The sequence below is a fragment of the Glycine max genome, chromosome 18, assembly GCF_000004515.6.
Source record: "Glycine max cultivar Williams 82 chromosome 18, Glycine_max_v4.0, whole genome shotgun sequence".
NCBI classification, from domain to species: domain Eukaryota; kingdom Viridiplantae; phylum Streptophyta; class Magnoliopsida; order Fabales; family Fabaceae; genus Glycine; species Glycine max.
This window is the reverse complement of record NC_038254.2, coordinates 10,079,525-10,095,845: the sequence shown is the minus strand read 5'-3', so window position 1 is coordinate 10,095,845 and position 16,321 is coordinate 10,079,525. Positions and strand designations below refer to the sequence as shown.

At 31.1% G+C, this 16,321-nt stretch overlaps 1 protein-coding gene across 1 annotated transcript; it reads right to left on the bottom strand.

The window, feature by feature from the left end:
* Positions 1-2,242: 2,242 nt before the first annotated feature.
* Positions 2,243-16,278, bottom strand: LOC121173923 (agamous-like MADS-box protein MADS3). Its single transcript, XM_041011764.1, has 5 exons — positions 16,261-16,278; positions 15,995-16,113; positions 2,856-2,931; positions 2,569-2,630; positions 2,243-2,354 (listed from the first exon to the last, which is right to left on the bottom strand). Exons 1-5 carry the CDS (start codon positions 16,276-16,278, stop codon positions 2,243-2,245), a joined length of 387 nt encoding a protein of 128 aa, XP_040867698.1.
* Between the last annotated feature and the right edge of the window lie 43 nt (positions 16,279-16,321).

Sequence of the window (16,321 nt, the reverse complement as noted above, 5' to 3'; positions counted from 1 at the left end):
GAAAGTCGTATATTATTCTAAAGCCTGAAAGATGTAGTTGTTGGCATAAAATATCATCATGAAAGTGGTGTTGTCAGTTGCAAAGAGCCCTTTGAATATTGATGTTTTCTAATAGTCATAATTAAACAGAAAGACATAGGAGCTGGTGCCTAGATATTCTTGATACTCTTGTGTGCTATTAAAACTGCATCAATTGTCTATGATATTTAAATGCATATTCTGTCAAAATAAATGTGTTAATTGTTACTTGTTTTATGTTCATCACATGAGGAGTTCAAAATTTGACTTTCTTTTCTTTGTTCTTTTTCCCTGATTTTCGTCCTTGTCTTCACAATGATGAGCAAGTTTATATAAAGGCTGATGATGGAGATGTCAAGCCTGAACTTCCAGAAGAAGATGACAAGCCTGAACTTCCGGATGAAATTGGACAAAAGAAAATTAGAGCTACTGGTAGTCAAATGACCAGTACTAATGACTCTGCAGATGCTCATCTCTTAGAAAATGCTCAGAAATGCACAAGGGAAAATTGAATGTTGTATTGGGATTAAAAGAATCCACATTGTTTATATCGTTGCAATTTTCACGAGGGATTAAAAGAATGCACACTATTTAAAAGAATGCACACTCTATTGTGACAGACGCACATACTTTGGCAGCAAAGCATATGTGGTACCACAAAGCACATACTTTGGCAGCCAAGCATATGTGGTACCGCTCGCTGCCTTGCTAGAAGTGGGCCTGGAGTGAGCTTGAAAACAAATTATATTATTCTTATGAATAGATTTTATAATTTTTTTAAATTCATTTTTTTCTTCTATTATATCATTCATTTGATTTTTACACTTCCCTCTATCCTCTTCTTATTTCTCTTAGCTATTAGAAAATGGTACAAACATAATTTCTAAGAAAAAATGTTACTTTTAATTCAGGTTTGTTCATAATTATAACTTTTACACCCTCAATTTTACACTTTTCCGTATTTTTTTCCTTAAATATATTTTTAGTCCTTCAAGTTTAAGATTTATCATTTTCAATTTTTCAAATTAAAATTTATATTTTTCAATTCTCAAATTCATGTTTTTGTAAGTTCATTTTTGGAAGACAAATAATAATATTAATATATAGTGCAGAGGGATACCCACAAGGAGTGGGGAGAACCTTGCACAACAAGAAAAACATAAGAGTCCTCACAAAAGTTCCCACTGGTTTTACTAGTAAAGCTTCACTACCCTAACATACCCCAACATCATTAACATCCAACCAAAAACCCGTATACCACTTAAAGCAAAAAACCCCACTATACAATCAACTCCCTCCCAAAATCTCGTCGGGGTTGGAATCCCTCCAAAACCGAGACAAGAACCACCCAAACACTGCCCCAAACAATCAAGGAACATGCTTATCCCAACTATCTCAAGGACTTTGACACGAAAAATAAAAAACTAGTTAACTTTACATATCTTTTGGTAAGTAAACTCCTTATCATTTTTTTCCCTTACCTCAGCCTTATATCATATGGAAACGGTGATTATACGTACACATATATATATATATATATATATATATATATATATATATATATATATATATATATATATATATATATATATATATATATATATATATGATCTCAAACAGTATGATGCATAGTCTAGTTAAAGTACTGGAAAGATTACTGTCAGTTCTTGTATATAGGCACATGCTTTACAACCTAATTAAGGTATAGTACCATCAAGAATCCATAGAGCAATAAAGAGAAATTCTACAAATATGTGTTCGCTGTTAGAATTAATGTCTCATGTGAGAGGCATGTGACTTAGTAGGGACTAATAAATAAATAATTAACGATTAAGGGCTAAATTGTAATTGGGCTTAATAGGAGAAGTTTCTAGGTTGACTGTTACTTGATGGGAGTAGTGGTTATAAAAGGGGCTTAATACCCACTAACGTGAAATAAGGTCCCCTTCCTGACCAGAAAGTGCTCTTTTCTCACCCATAGCCATCACGAAAGGAGAGAGACAGAAAAGAAAGGCCAAAGGAAGTGAAATCTTATTTCTCTCCTCTTTCAAGGAAATCAAAGTGCACCGGAGAGAAGTTCCTATGGAGAAAGGTACAAGTTTTCCTATGGAGAAAGGTACACATCATTATCTATTATTCTTTATTGATTGTTTGTGAGAATCATAGGTTTCAAGATCCTGTTGGTTTCCTATAATTGATAGTCTAGGAAACCCTTAAGAAACTTTTACATTCGCACCTTCCTTTGCCTTGGTTGTGCTAAAGACCCTTCAAGCTGTTTCTCAAGATTCTGCAGCTCCTTTATGTTCAATGGTCCAACATCTTCCCCAAGCAAATACCTAAAACAACAATACATTGGAAAGTTAATTAAATTTACATGGGTGGTTATGATTTTTTAACCTTTGTTACTATATTAATTAACTCCTTTTGTTTGTGATTAAGATACATATGCATGTGACTGCTGAAAACATGATAATATATTCATCAGAAGGTATTAGATATTAGATATATATTAAAACAAGTCTATTCTTTAGAAGAGGCATAAGTGATTACCTCTGGGTCCTTTGAAGAGAATCATACTTTGCCTTTAGCTTTGACACCTCTTGGTACCAGCTCTGATTGCCAAAACAAAAAATTAATAAATATTCACTAACAAGATCAAATTAATTGACTGCTGTTATATATAGAGATGTATCATATCATTAAGACTTACATTTATATATATATATATATATATATATATATATACTATATTGTTGTAGACAAGGCTATCTTTTTGCATTAATTCTATCTAAGAAAAATAATTCACTACTAACTTGAGTTAGTGAACACATGCGTACCTCAGTTTCACATTCAATGTGTTCGTCTTGAGGAGTAAAAGAGCTACGATGGTATAGCTCAATAGTTTTGGTAGTCCTGCAAATTAAGGGAAACTGATTGGTCAATATTAGCTTAACAGAATATGTTGGTTCTCTTACAACTCCACCATGCACTGAAGGTGTTGTTAGGACAATTGTGAAGAAGGTTCTGTACTTTATTCACATGATTTTCTTAACTAGCAAATACTATATTTATTAGTTCATACAATACAAGTACATCTACTTAAGTGAAATGAAAAAACTCAAACTTTGATTTATCATGTTAAAAGAGACTAACTTGTTTGATAAACTTAATCTTGATGGCACTTAGCATGTCACACATAATTATATGTCACATAACACCTTTTACGAGCAATTAGCTTCTTTTTTACTTAATCACTATTTTCCTCTTCTATTTTTTTTTTAATTTGAGTTTAATCATCTTATTATTAAAAAAAATTAATTAGGTCCTTTAATTTTTAATTCTTTTATTTTTAAAAGTTTCAATTAGATCTTTATTTTTTAAATAAATTTAATTTGGTCCTATTTAAAACTAAATCTGATCTTATTTTTTTGAATTTTTTAAAGCAAATGAAAATAAAAATGGGATCAAATTAAAACTATTATAAAAAAAATAAAGTACATCATTAAAACTTCTACAAATGAAAGTATCTAACTGAATCATTTTTAAAAATTAAAAGATCTAATTGAATATTTTAATAATAAATGGATGAAATCAAACTTAAAAATAAATTAGAGAAACAAAATAGTAATTAAGTTTTTTAATATAATTAATGTTTAATTCATTCATCATATTTCAGGGGATGCAACATATTGCAAAATTAAGGCTGGAATTATAATTAGCCAATCAAAAACAGGAAATTTGGTAAATGACAAACCAGAGTGGGCAGTGATAAAAAAAAAACAGATATTTGTGTGTTCAATCACAAGTGAAGCTTTACTATAATGGGTTTCAAATAACTCAAGCTGTGACCCATCAATTTTGAGCATTTCTAACAGCGTGGGTCTTCTAAAAAATGGTAAAGGCATTTCTTTTTCTCTGAACATGTAAAATTTGTGTATGCATGGGATTGACATTATATGTTTTTTCATTTGCTCATATGCTAATAAAAGTTAACTTAATGAAAACTGCAATTTATAGAACTAAAAGGTGTAGTACAGAACCTTCTCTTTTAGAACTATTTATCAAATCTAAAATTCCCATATAAGTGATCATACAATACAAGTACATCTACTTAAGCATTATCTAAATTGCAACTGTTTTCCACAAGGATATGAGGAAAATGCAAGGCCAACGCATGAACTTGGTGGAAGACAAGTTTGGTTATATGGACCTATGGAGAATGAAAAGCCTACTTAAATATTTGTATAAAGATGTGAAGGGAAGTAACTGCTTCTACACTTGGCAATAAAGTAGAGTACGAAGTATGGACAAATAAAGGCTACATGATGGCACGATCAAGCACCTGGAATAAATTTAATCATTTGGCCCTTATAATTTTTGCTGCAAACAGAAACTCATTAAAGTAATTGATAACATAAGCATATGGAGGTCTATTTTAAAGCATGACAAGTTTTTGCTGTAAAAGGAACAAACATATAACATGTTTCTCTTTTTTTGATTGTGATCTCGTTCCCATCTCAATTCTCACCGTTTTTTTTTTTTTTAATGTTTTCTTTCTTTATCTAGTGCCTTCAATTTCAATACCCTCAAGCAGTGACCTCGTTTGTTATTTCACATGCTCATACACTAGATAAAAAAATGATTCAATTATCATTCTTTAACACGTTTCCATGCATAAACTACTTAAATCAAATGAATTGATTCCCAGGCTTCCCAGGCTGTAAAAGGAACAAACATATAACATGTTATGAACTAGCATCAGAGTAAGAGTAAATGGACATTTAACTTTGGTTACTGGTTATTCAGCACTGAACCAGTAACCACTTCAAAAGTAGAGCCTACCTAGCTTCTTCACCTCTGCTTATTCTTTATACAACTTTGGTTATTGGTTATTCTTTAAAAGTTTTACCTCTGCTTTTCTTTGGTTACTGGTTATTCAACACTAATTTAGGCATTACTTTTTTTGCAAAACACTGAACCTTGCTTAATGTATAATAGAAAGCTTAATCAGAATATTATGACTACTTATTCACCTAGGCATAGAAACAGTAAAGCCATAAAAAGCCAAAGAAAGTATAGCCTTACTTATTCACCTACCTAGCTTCTACTTCTACCAAAGCAGTAATAAAAACACTAACAACATACAAATACTGTATCAGCAAGACCAAGATTGATCAATGAAATACTCAGGGGAGTGAAATATCAACTTACTATTTGGTTGTAAAGGTTTATCTTCACCAGAAAAGCAGTTCCCGTGGAATTAGCACTAGCAAACAGTATTTACCTCTGCATCACTTCATTTCTCCTACTTGCCTAAAAATAACACAAAGTAGTTTGTGTTATTTTCACTTCAAAACAGTTCAAATATAAAATAATCAGCTTCACGAACATCCAATTTTCATAATTTCAACAAACATCACACAAAGTACTTTGTTTGCTTGTTTGTCTATTTTGAAAAAAAAACAATGAAAAGTGAAAATAGGTAAAACCATAAAAGAGGGACCAAAAAGAAATCTTACAACAAACCTAATTTGGTCGCGCAAGAGTGGTGAGTCACGACAGGCTACGGGTGCGCCGCTGCGGACGGTGGGAGTTGAGTGATGATGCGAACTCAGGAAGGGAGACCTCAGTGACTGAGGAAGGTCTTCAGAGGTTTTGTTTGAGGCTAGATAGGGCGTGCGAGAGTCTTGTTCGAGGCTAGCTATGGCGCGTGAGTGTTGTTAGAGGGTATAGTGACAAAGGCTAGGGTTCGACGCACGTGAGTGTTGCTTGTAGCACGCGAGTATAATGCTGTGCTAACCACATCGTGTTGACAACACGAACATTGTCGAAGATATGATTCACGAATTCAAAGACAGGTTTCTACATCACCATCTTTGTTTGCTATCTTTATAATTACCGAATTGCCACCACTTATTATACAACATCGTTTTAGGCGGACCGAAGTTGTTACTGTGTTGTAAAAACCAAGATTTTTAGTAGTGTTGTCTTATCCAAAAGAAACAAAAGATAGAGTTTATCAATTTTTTGCATCTCGAAGAATGTAGCTGACACACAAAAAAAAGTAGACGATAAATTATACATTAAAAACAAAAGTTGGGATATGTGTGCACAAATATGGAAGCCTTTATCTATAGCATTAACAAAGTACTGAAAGAGAATATAGAAACACAAATTATCTTAATATCCTTATCAAAATGAAAAATAAATAAATAAAATTAATACACATTAACATTCGTTTCGAAGAAGGGGAAGAATTGAAGCTCATAATAAGTCTTAGAGTTGCCCATAAAAGCCTAAAAAATCAACATATTACAAAGATCGAACAGAATGAAAAACTTGCATTTATCACTGTCATTTATTTTCAATTAATTATTGAATATTATAGTATCATTTATCTCAAATTAACTACTGATAATCTAGAGTTATCTATTACTTTAGATTTCTATAGTTAAAGTCAAATATGAAAAGACTTATTAAAAGAATAATACTTGATTGTAGACATAATAATGGGACGGGAGCGAGAATGAGTATTGTCTTTTCAGTTCCGGCTCTTGACCTTGACTTCCCAGTTATTTCAAACCAATTATTTGAATAAAAATTAAAACATATATAAATTTTATGATCAAATATAAACTTTGATTTAAAAATTAAATTTATTGTGTGCATATTTAAAGATGAATCAAATTAATTTTATATTAATAACATAATTTATTACTCTTAATTAGGGCAAGTTATATAAATTAAGTAATAAAGGTAATTAAGATCACTTAATGAAATTAATATCTCAGAAAGACAAAATTAACGAGTTCAAAAATATTTCTACTAATAACATAATTTTGTCAACTTGGCTTTTTTTTCTCTCTCTAACTTTCAGCATTTATATTCTATCTTTTCTTTCCACCCCCAATCTCTTTGTTTTAAGTTTTTCTTCTTTAATTTCCAATTTGAGAACTTAGTCAAAGCTTTGAGCTTGACACAGTGCAGACGAAGTCAGAGTAATCCTGAAAATTGGCTTGAAACTTAGCAAAATGTTAGGTTGACTGTGTCCAAATTGGCTTTTAGTATATATGAACTGTGAAAGACACGCGCGCCATATTCAATTGGCATACGTCTTATATTACTTTATTGTGCAATTAGTTGTCAAAAGCGAAAAGCGTTGCTTTTTATAAGTGGCGCAACTTGCTTATACTGTAGAAAAGAATATGCTAATATCAGCGATAACTTATTCTGCTTATCATTTTGCAGACATACAAATCTGCCTTTTCAAAGCTTTCAAGCAGGGAGGCTTAAGTAATATACTTAATTTAGGTTTTAATTAAGAACCAAATTGCCACATGTGGATTTTACACTGTTCAATAAAATGGAATGAAAAGAAATGAAAGTGTGAAGAATAAAAAGAGATGAAAAAAAAGTAAGAAGAGAGTTAGGTTATTTGTTTGATGTGAAAAAGATTAAAAAATAGATAAAATATTTAAATTAAAGTGATTTAGCATGTAAGAAATGTAAAAATTCTTAAGGGGTTTCCTAGACTATCAATGATAGGAAACAACAGGATCTTGAAACCTATGGTTCTCACAAACAATCAATAAACAACAATAGATAATGATGTGTGTCATTCTCCATAGGAAGACTTGTACCTTTCTCCATAGAAACTTCTCTCTAGTGCACTTTGATTTCCTTGAAAGAGGAGAGAAATAAGATTTCACTTCCTTAGGCCTTTCTTTTCTGTCTCTCTCCGTTCGTGATGACTATGGGTGAGAGAGAACACTTTCTGGTCAGGAAGGGGACCATATTTCACGTTAGTGGATATTAACCCCCTTTTATAACCACTACTCCCATCAAGTAGCAGTTAGCTCTAGAAACTTCTCCTATTAAGCCCAATTACAATTTAGCCCTTAATCGTTAATTATTTACTTATTAGTCCCTACATAAGTCACATGCCTCTCACATGAGACATTAATTCTTACATTCTCCCACTTGGCTCATGTGACATTAATAAACATTATGGACTAAATAAATAAATAGATTAACTAACATAATGCGCATTAAAATTGACTAAATTGTTCTATACATTGGGTACATCATAATTTCATGATTAAGAATAGGAACCAATTCGAGTCATGGCGGTTGTACATCATCTAATCGACATAGTCCTTTCCATGTACTACAAATTAGTCTTCTCCTTAATATGATCATTAGTTAGGAGTACATAATTGGTCCAACATAATATCTTCATTCAAGACAAAACCAGTTAACATTACTCTAACACAAACATGCATGCAAACATAGAAAACAAGTAATCAGAAACATATCATAATTGAGCTCAGAGTGTTAGCAAAATTACATAAGGTAAATTACACTTAATGATCATCAATAACAATAATGCCCATACTTTCAACATGTTCTATAATGTCTTGGGCAATAATCCCTTATTCAAAGGGTCAACTATCATAAGGTTTGTGCTAATATGTTCTATTGACACTTTTTGTTTCTGAACTTCTTCCTTCACGACAAAGTACCTCAATTTCATATGCTTAACACCCTTAGAGTACTTGTCGTTCTTACAAAAAAATATTGTTGCGGAGTTATCACAATACATTTTCAGCGGCCTAGCAATACTATCGACAATTCCAAGCTTTGAAATAAAGTTCCACAGCCAATTAGCCTGAATTGTAGCCTCAAAACATACTACAAATTCAGCTCTCAGATGCAACAACAATTGATGCATACAAAATTACTTTCATTTGTTTTCGTTTCATATCATTTATAGGACATTGTGCGAGACTAACTCTGTCTCATTTCTAAATTAGAATAGACGATGTTAAACACCTTTCCATCTTGAATCTCTCTAGCACTTTATCGATATATATACTTTCTGAGATAAGCCTAACAATCCTTGTGATCTATTATGGAATATTTCTATCCCTATCACATAGCTTATCTCACCCATATCTTTCACTTCAAAGTTTCTAGAGAGAAATTTCTTAGTCTCATGAAGAAGACCAAGATCATTAGCTGCAAGCAAGATATCATCAATATACAGAATTAGAAAATAACCTTACTCCCACTGACCTTCAGATACATACACTGATAAACAATATTTTCCTTAATCTAAAGGAAACAATGATATCATTAAACCTCAAATACCATTGGCGGGAAGCTTACTTTAAGACTGCATATATTGATTTCTTTAGTTTGCACACTATGTGTTCTTTTCCTTCAACTGAGAACCCCATTGGTTGGTCCATACAAACATTCTCCTCTAAATCTCCATTCAGAAAGGCGGTTTTCATATCTATTTGATGTAGCTCCAAGTCATAATGGGCTACTAATGTCATGATAATCCTGAAAGAATCCTTTCGTGAGACCAGTAAAATGTCTCTTTATAATCAATGTCATCTTTCTGAGTAAATTCCTTAGCAACAAGTCTAGCCTTGTAACGTTCAAGGTTGCCATGAGAGTCACGTTTAGTCTTGAAGACCCACTTACAACCAACTCTCTTACAACTCTTTGGTAATTCTACAAGGTCCCAAACTTCATTATGTTCCATGGAATTTATCTCTTCTTTCATGACATTTAACCACTTCTCAGAATTATCATAACTTATAGCTTGTGAAAACAAAGCTGGGTCATTATCATTAGTGCTTAAGTTTGTTTCCGTTTCATGTAGGTATACCACATAATCATTCGAAATAGCTGGTCTCCTAACTCTTTGAGACCTTCTTAATGTTACTTCTTGTGGTTCTTCCATAATAGGTTCATTATGCATCATGGGTTCATTATTGTGTTGCTCCTCTTCATTAATTTTGTAGTAATAACTGAAGGAGCAATCACCTTACTGTTAGAGGCATAAGCTAAAAGGACTTACACTTTAACTTCTTTAATTTCCATTTCTCGTGGAACTGTACTCCCACTGATTTCATCATTTCCAATGAATCTTGCATTTCCAGTTTTGACAATTCTCATACTATGATTAGAACAATAAAACATATACCCTTTTAACTTTTCTGGATAACCAATTTTTTTATTAATCTTTCCATCCTTTCTCTAGAAATGTGACCTAAACGTTTATGCCACAAAAAAGCAAATCGTTCATTCACTAAACTATGTTTAGTGCCAACATTATGATGCAGAGTTGAAACAGTTTCAGCATGCAAACTGTCTATTTCCAATTTATATAAATCATCACAAGAATACCAATACCAATGAGATGATTATACTTAAATAAATTGAAACATCCATTACCAAAATTAAAAGAGTATGCAGTAACATCAAGTTTAGATAATGAAACTAAATTCCTAGATAAACTAGGTACATAAGGAGTTTCCAATAAATCTAAACGATGTCCAGTGTCGAGTTTTAAACAATAAGTCTCAACTGATTCCACTGGAGCTTTCACTCCATTTCCCATGAAAAATGAACTTCTCATTTGGGCTTATGGTTTGAATTGTAAGGAATCTTTGCATAATGTTAGAAACATGAGTCATACATCCAGAATTAATCCATCATGTATCATGGGAAACTACAGTTAAGTTTGATTCAAAACATACATGAGCATTAAGCTCACATTTCTTTTCGAACCAAGACTTACACTTTAGGAAATCCTTTTTGAAAATGTCTTAATTTCACAAAATTGACAATTATTGCCCTTTGATACCTTTCTTCTGGATTTGCAAAGAGTTGTCATTGTTCTTTAATGACCCTTTGCCTTTATCATGCTTCTTCATAAATTTCTTTTCAAGCTCCTTGATTCCCTTGGTGGCTAACATAATGAACTAAGTGACTTCCTTGATTCTTAAGCCTCGTTTCTTTCTGAACTAACATACTGTGCAATTCATGCACATTCCATTTATCTTTCATGGTATTATAGTTCATTTAGAACAGGCCAAACTCAGACGGTAATGAGTTTAGAATAAACTGAACAAGAAAGTTCTCATTCACAACCATTATATTCCTAAGGTCTTAAGTCTTGCTACAATGTTTGTCATCTCAATGACATGTTCATACATAGTACGTGAACCATCAAACTTCATGGTGGTCAATGTACTCATTAATGTCCCAACAACAGACTTATCAGCTATTTGAGAATACTCTCCCACTAATCCCATAAACTTTTTAGCATTTTCGATTTTAGGGAGAGTTGTCTTAATACTGTCTGCAACAGTCATTTTCATCAACATTAGGCTGAGTCTGTTAGATCTTTCCCAAGTTTTATAATGAACTTTCTCTTCATTGCTACTAACATCAATAATAGTAACAAACTTCTCTTCCAATATAGCAAGATCATGATCCAAAACATCGAGGTGAAATTGGACTTCCTCATTTCAGTCAGAGAAGTTATGCCCATTAAAATTGGCTCAGATGATACATAAGAATCCAATGAATTCAAAACATGTATTACATAATAAAATTCACATAGGTGTTTTGAGACATAAAATACATGTCATACATATGATTCATTCAGATAACAGACAATGTATATTGATGTTCTCCTTTGGGTGATACACCAACATACAACATAAAAACATAATGATGCTAATAAAATTTTAACATTATTTGGCAATTAAATATGCATCAATTAGTAGTATCTATTTCCTTTGGGCATATAAATAAAACTAATGATACACACAAATCGCCTACCATTATATTCATTAATTATAAGAACAACTAATCAACCTTTGGACGATCCATAAATGCCTTATAACAATGAATTTCAATTACTCATAAACCAATAATCATATAATTTAGCATCCATTATTCTATGAGTAATTGGAATAATCAAGTTGGAATTAAATAACCTTACAAATTTGGCCACTTTAGTGACAAACAAATTCAACATACATTTAATTCCAACCAAATATGTATGGTATGCACATACTTATTGCTATTAACAATTCATAGTCATTCTATTAATTTCATTCCAGACCATAAAATAATATTGCATTTATTTGTGTTTTTGCATTCTAACACGTTCAAGCAAATATGTAGCATGTACATACATTTACTGCTACCAATAATTGCAAAACATTCACATTAATTTAATTACAGAACATAAATTTTCAATCCTTTAATCACGTTCAACAATAATTTTTTCGGAAAAAAAAGATCAAGTGGGATTGGAAATAGCAAACATAAGGTTGCAAATAGCAATTTCCAAAATTTAATATTTTTCCTACAACAAACGTACCTACGCAGCTTTTCAAAATGGAAATTGAATCTTTACGTTTAGGCACGCTTCCTTTCTTTCACCATTAGAAGTAAAAACTTTCTCCAAATTTAATATATACATGTCGTGCAACTTTCTCTCCCACAATCATAAGTTTTCAAATAATCTTTCTCCAAAAATTGGTATTCAACAATAATAAAAATATTGCCAATAAAACAATACATGCAGTGGTAAATAAAATTCCTAAATTTCATAATTAGGATTTATGCATAATTGAGAGAAATTGAATTATCCCTAAATTTCATAATTAGGGTTCATACATAATTGAAAGAAATTAAATTATTCCTAAATTTCATAATTAGGGTTCATGTATAATTGAGAGAAATTAAATCATTCTTGGAGAATCATAAATTTCATAACACATGCTCTGATACCACATGTAAAAATTCTTAAGGGTTTCCTAGACTATCAATGATAGAAAACAACAGGATCTTGAAACCTATGATTCTCACAAACAATCAATAAACAACAATAGATAATGATGTGCATCTTTCTCCATAGGAAGACTTGTACCTTTCTCCATAGGAACTTCTCTCCAGTGCACTTGATTTCCTTGAAAGATGAGAGAAATAAGATTTCACTTTCTTAGGCCTTTCTTTTCTGTCTCTCTCCGTTCGTGATGACTATAGGTGAGAGAGAACACTTTCTAGTCAGGAAGGGGACCTTATTTAACGTTAGTGGGTATTAACCCCCTTTTATAACCACTACTCCCATCAAGTAGCAGTTAGCTCTAGAAACTTCTCCTATTAAGCCCAATTACAATTTAGCCCTTAATCGTTAATTATTTACTTATTATTCTCTACATAAGTCATATGCCTATCACATGAGACATTAATTCTTACAAGAAAAAAACAAAAATTAATCATTTAATTTATTCAATTCCCGTTTTACTCCAACTAAAAAGAATTCATTTTTATCCTATGAAAACTCTTTTTTTTTTCTCTTCAAAATGAACAAGCTTATATACGATTAGCCTCCTAATTGGTTATGTCTTCATGCCTGAGGCATAATCGATTATTTGCAGTAAAAAAAAGTTACCATGAGCATATAATTGATTATGCCCAAGTTAAGGCATAATCCAATATGTGCCTTTACAGTTTTCATGCCACGAGACTCATGAGGCTTAAGCAAGGAATTGTTTTGGAATGTAAAAAATCTCAATAAATTATTGTGCATTTTTGGTGTCTTTTACCTCATTTTTAAGTAAAAGTGAATTCGTTGGGTCCATGTAAATTTGATCACTTTCATCTTCAATGCAGTTCAACTAAATAACATGTAATTTTCCCTTTTCACTCACTTTTACTTTTACCTCTCCACTTTCACCTCAAACGAACAAAGACTTAAGATGTTTATGATAAATATATATATGTTTTTTTTCAAAATAAAAGTTTTCTAATACATTTAATTATAAAATAAAAATATTAATTAATATTTTAGTTATAATGTTCTTTTTAAAAAACCGAAAAATATAATTTAAACAATAGTGAATAAAATCATACCGCCTCTTGTAGATTAACACGTGAGTTTTTTTTAACTTAATTGATAATTTAGAGTTTATAAAATAGAGGATAAAAGATGTTAAGTAGCTAGGAGTTAATAAAATGAAATCAAATAAGTAAGCACCTTAAATTAGGCTTTACAATTAAAAGAATATATGAAACTGAAGACAAGTTGGAATCTGATCACTACTAAGAAAACTGCGTTTTACGTCGATGAAATAAGCTTTTCAAAGACGGTGGACGCCCGTCTTTGAAACTAACTACGTTGTATAGCACAGATCCTTCAACGACGGTCGTTACAAGACCGTTTTAGAAAGACGCCCCTAAACAAGTCGTTGCAAAGAACAGGAACGTAGTAGAAAAACTACTTTCTACATCGGTCATTTAATAACCGATCTAGAATGTAATATTTTCTACGTCGTCGCTCATGTCGGCACAACATAGAAACCTACGTAGAAAAGATTACATTCTAGATCGGTTATTAAACGACCGATGTAGAAAGTAGTTATTTCTAAAATAATTTTTATATATAAATTTAATATTATAAATTGATAATAAAAATAATTATTTATATTTATTAAGATTATATAAAATGCTGCTTAGTTAGATTAATAATATAATATTAAATTAACTAAAACCTATGTATAAGTTGAAAATTTAAAATTTATTATTGTCATGTAATTATGATAAGGTCAAAATTTTAAAATTATATAATAATATTAAATTATATATAAGCTGAAAATTATGTATATAATATTAAAAATATAAAAATTATGCATAAGCTGAAAGTTATGTATATAATATTAAATTATATAATATAAGAATTATATAATATTAAAATTAAATTATGTATATAATAAAACCATAATATAACCTGAAAATTTAAAAATTATTTGACTTTTAATTTTTTACTAATTATCATAAGTACATATAATTAAGCATCATATAAATAAATTAATATTATGTAAATAAGTACATATGAAGCAAACAGAACTCACACCATGTGTCCAACAACCATGATTTGAAGCCCTCAGCTGCATAACAAAAAATTTCTACTATTAAGCACTAAAAAGTTGACAGACATATGAAGTTTCCAGCAATTAGGTGGCCATACTCCACTCCTAGTAGAAGAAAAGGAACTACCTGAAACAACAAAAAACCAACCATTGTACAAATTCATTCATAGCACTTACAAAAAATTATGATATCTTTGAAATCATATAATCTTCAGCTCTGAGATTGCTCATCATCAAATTCTCCATTGGATAAATCTGAATTTTGGATAGAATCTTTTCTATTGTGCTCCAATGAAGTTGCTTCATATATCCCTACATTATTCCATTACAATGAACATTTAAGATTATTAGCTACTAAAAGAGAAAAACAGAAACAAGAAATCCTTAATTCAGTAATCATTATATTTACTCTCTCTGAAATACAAGCTCAATTCTAGAAGATAGGAAAATGTAGTTGAATGGTAGTGAATATTGACTAGTAATTTTGGAGCTTCCTTGAAAATCAAATTATTACTAGTAAGAAGAGGCAATAAAAAAAAACAGTGAAGTTCAAGAATTCAACATGAATTGCTTCAAGATAAGCTGAGTTTAAAACAGATTTAACCTTTTTTCCAGAATATGAATGTCATTTAAAAATCCAGGGGATAAAACCAATGTATATAGAATCTGAGAAGCAAAGTATCATAAAAACAAGTTAGGGCCTGTTTAACTTCCTTCTCACTTTTTGGTTTCAAAAATTGCTTTCTAAAATAATTCCATGCACGCACTAGCTGCTGCTAAATGCCTTGGCGAGGAGAAAACCAAGTGTAATCTACAAAAAGAAAAGTAAGAATTTTCAGCTACTTCACAACAACAAAGAGTTCCAAATGTCATGCACCATACAAAACTTAAAAATTCAAATACAATTAAGATCTTCCCAAATCAATTTTGGATTTAAATTTGACCTAATTTCTATCCAACTTCTTTCGTATACATTTGATGAAGTCAGATAAGTCACTTAATTAATTTCTAGACAAGAAATTATAATTTCATAAAACTGAAAATTGAATATTTGATTCTAATGAGGATTAGGAGAATATTACTGCTGGAATGCTTATGCCATTTGCTAATAGTTATTTTATAGAACCTTGTCTGATAATCTAAAGAGCATAAGAAACCTAATTTCAAAATGCATAAACACCTTCCCATTACCCACTTTACTTATGGCAAGATTATTATCATTCATGGCATACCTCTCCTCTGCAATACTGTCAGCATAAAATATCACTATATTTCCAAACAAAATAGTGCTCAAGAAGGCCCAAGTAGAAAAAGGAAGCTTTGTGTTGCTATCAGATTCAGATGATGATCCCTGAAGGACATGAAAGAGGGGGGAACAAGAGGGTTATGAAAATTGTCAAATGTCAATCTTGCAAAAATCACAAAAAAATATAAGAATCCCACAAAGACATAACCCTATTTAATATAGACGTAAAAGTGAAAATTACCAAGAACTCACTATGATCATGTCCTTCATGGCAATAGGAAACATAAAACATGTTGCAGAAGCAATAGTTAAA

Coding starts and splice junctions, on each gene's coding strand:
- LOC121173923 (XM_041011764.1), bottom strand. Junction 2,932..15,994: donor GACAGTATTGCAGAGGAGAG/GTATGCCATGAA, acceptor CTTAATTTGCAG/GACTACCAAAACTATTGAGC. Junction 2,355..2,568: donor TCTCTTCAAAGGACCCAGAG/GTAATCACTTAT, acceptor TTGTTGTTTTAG/GTATTTGCTTGGGGAAGATG.